The sequence below is a fragment of the Myotis davidii genome, unplaced genomic scaffold (assembly GCF_000327345.1).
Source record: "Myotis davidii unplaced genomic scaffold, ASM32734v1 scaffold150, whole genome shotgun sequence".
NCBI lineage: Eukaryota > Metazoa > Chordata > Mammalia > Chiroptera > Vespertilionidae > Myotis > Myotis davidii.
Window position 1 is genome coordinate 1,352,919 of NW_006283437.1, and position 3,520 is coordinate 1,356,438.

The 3,520-nt window shown below is 41.4% G+C and overlaps 1 protein-coding gene across 1 annotated transcript in view; it reads right to left on the minus strand.

The window, feature by feature from the left end:
• The window catches only part of DCTN5 (dynactin subunit 5), a 26,005-nt gene that overhangs the window by 13,392 nt on the left and 9,093 nt on the right, over positions 1 to 3,520 (minus strand). Inside the window, exon 3 of the mRNA XM_006753611.2 lies at positions 1,087 to 1,205. Coding sequence (XP_006753674.1) covers positions 1,087 to 1,205 — 119 coding nt within the window. The remainder of the gene's footprint in view (positions 1 to 1,086; positions 1,206 to 3,520) is intronic.

Sequence of the window (3,520 nt, forward strand, 5' to 3'; positions counted from 1 at the left end):
GCTATTTTATCCATCTTTATATGCCCTGCTTAGAACTTAGTGACTGGCATAAAGAAAGTATTCAATAAATGCTTGCTGAATTACTGGATGAAATTTAGATGTCACATGTAGGAACCAGGAGAATAAATTAGCTAAGGAGAAGGGAAACAAAGAGAATACCACCATGTGGGTAGAGTGGCCAGTTTTCCTGCCCTCTCCATGTCCTTCTTGGACACTCCTTATTCCCACTGTGAGATCAGTGGACCTGAGTTGACCTGCCCTCAGGTCACAGCTCTTAGACCAGGGGTGAACAGTTAACTCATACTGAGCCAATTAATCCCCTCTCCCATGAATTTTAAATAAGACCTAAGATCTCTCGTTGGTATCTGCTAGAAGTCTAAATGGAGAAATGATATAAATGAGGGGCTGCAGTAGCAAAGTCAGCTTCAGGAGGAAAGGGGAAAGACAATTCGAGAAAGAGGGGAGGGAAACAGAAGTGCAGAGAGGACACATCAACACAAAGTATCATTTTGGAGACAGAGATACTAGATATACAGAATATTGTCTTGATTCTGGCAAGGTGACTACTTTGGGGTTCTAGTTCCTCATTAAGGCTCGGCCCCTTTTTCTACCCTTAGGTTCCATCAAATATGCGTGTGTCTGTTTAATAAGAACCCCCTTTGCTTTTGCCAGATTAAGTGGATTCTGTTTCTGACAACCAACCAACCAACCATCAACTAGTCTAGGACGACCACCACCAGAATTCTTACTCAGCATCTCCAACAACAGCATAGACCAGCCGTGGGCAAACTATGGCCCGCGGGCTGGATCCGGCCCGTTTGAAATGAATAAAACTAAAAAAAAGAAAGACCATACCCTTTTATGTAATGATGTTTACTTTGAATTTATATTAGTTCACACAAACACTCCATCCATGCTTTTGTTTCGGCCCTCCGGTCCAGTTTAAGAACCCATTGTGGCCCTCGAGTCAAAAAGTTTGCCCACCCCTGGCCTAGACCCATTCCTTGCACCACAATCAACACATGGAGAACACCACAATTAGCAGCAGCTTGCCCAAGACTGAAACCAGATAATTAAGTTACATACCCTTTGCTGAATTTCTTGAACGGTGGCCTTATGACACTCCGACTTTTCACAACACAATGACGTCCAACTCTTACATTTGCCAGATCCCCTCGGATAATACAGTCATTCATCACAATGGTCTATAAAACAAAGCACACTTAAAAATTATCAACATAGATGAAAACATAATAACAAAAAGAGCAGGTAACAAGACCCTGACTGAGAATTGTGGTGTGATCTACTGCAAGCATGGCAAACTCATGGTACACGCTGCGTTTAAATAACGAGTTTGGCCACAAGTTTGACATGCTTGATCTACTGAGTCTAATGTTCTACCTAAAGGTATAACTTGTAAGATTAAGACCTTCTTTGGAGCCTGATTTGAACAAACCAATTGTAAAAAAATATCTTGAAATACAGGAAAGACTAAACGTGGACTGAGGATTAGATGATATCAGGGAATTACTAATTTTTTTAAAACTTATAAGAGAATTGCCCTCATAACACTGACTACATGGTTTGCTATAAAGTTCCGTCTCTGTGGCCTTTTTTTGAGCAATGGACAGTAACTTTTATCTGCATTATTATATGCGTGTGTCACAAGGGTAAGTTCAGCCCAATGGGAAATTGAGATAAGCCAATGACAGCAATTACAAAAGTGTCACAATCAGAAAAGAGGCTTATGCACATAAAGTATGAGGGAGGAACTGAAGAGAATTGCTGACAGTGAAATTACCAAAGAGAATGATGTTGTGGCCTCCCGCAACCGAGTGGGCTGGCAGGAGCTTGAATTCATTATTGGAGATGGACACAATTCTTTCTCAACATCAAAAATTGGTTTTGTTGACTAGCCAGCGTGGCTCAATGGTTGAGCATCGACCTATGAACCAGGAGATCATGGTTTGATTCCTGGTCAGGGCACCTGCCTGGGTTGCAGGTTCAATCCACCAAGGGGGGCATGCAGAAAGCAACCAATCAATGACTCTCTCCCATCATTGATGTTTCTATCCCTCTCTTCCTCTTCCTTCCTCTCCGAAATAAATTTTAAAATATATTTTAAAATATTGGTTCCCTTATTCATGTCGATCAATCCAAGGACCCAAAAGACTTGAGTATTTTATTATCTTGACCGGGACCTAAAGTGTTTGGTCTTCAGTCTTGTTGTATTACACTTCAAGATTAGAATGAATATTGGTGTGGAAACAAGGGTGGTAAGAGTAGCAGTTTTTAATTACCATTATCAGGAAATTTTTGTGTAGATCAGGCCAGTATTTTTTACAAACTATAAGTGATTGTCTTTTTTATTTTAAAAAAATATATTTTTATTGATTTGAGAGAGGAAGGCATAGGGAGAGATAGAAACATCAATGATGAGAGAGAATCATTGATCAGCTGCTCCTGCACGCCCCCTATTGGGGATCAAGCCCACAACCTGGGCATGTGCTCTGATTGGGAATCAAACTATGATCTCCGGGTTAACGCTCAACCACTGAGCCACACCAGTTGGGCAGTAAGTGATTGTCTTTAATAAATACATAACAAAATGCAATTTTTGATCAACTGAAGGACTTGTATGCATGCAAATAAGCATAACCAATGGACATAAGACACTGGGGGATGGGGGAGGCTAGGGGACTGTCAAGGGCGGGGGGGGGAGGGGGGGAAAGGACACATATGTAATACCCTTTGTAATACTTTAAGCAATAAAACAATAAAAAAAAAGAACTTAAAAAAATGCAATTTTTATTGTTTTATAGATATCTGAATGTGTGCAAAAAACCTCACAACTGCTTGTAGCTGAAGATGTTCCCCTTATATCACAAGCTTTCCCCAGAACAGCCTTTGACTAGGCCTCCCTGAATGAACAAACATTTATTGGGAACACCTGGAGTAGACCTAGTTTATGCACCTCCTTGGACTTACTCAGATCCACCTGCCCCCACGCCATGGCTGCTTACTCAACACGAGTCCTGGCGGCTCCTGACTTTGCCTTATCTGGTCGCACAACTACCTCCAACTTCATGCTCCCAGAGGGGGACTCAGTGTGGTTCTGGTAGCTCTCCCAATGTCTGGACTCAGATTAAGTGCTACTCTGCAGGCTTCCCCAGAGATTGCCCAGAGGGGTTGAATAACACAACCCAGAAATTTGGGGGAACTAACGCCCCATACTTGGTAAAGAGTAGGTATTCTTGAAATGTCTGTTGAATAAATGAATGAATGGGGTAAAAAAAGTGTATATGGCTGGGGTTGCAGCTGGAAAAGTAAACAAGGCACCAGATCATGAGGAATTACATATGCTGAGCATAAAAACTTGGACTTTTTTCCTAGAGGATATAAGGAATCAATGAAAATAAAGATATTAGCCGACGATTGGAACAAGTGCATGTTCATTTTAGAAATATTACTCTTGAAGAAGTCTAGAATCTGAATGGAGGAGGGCGAACTCCTCACTGTA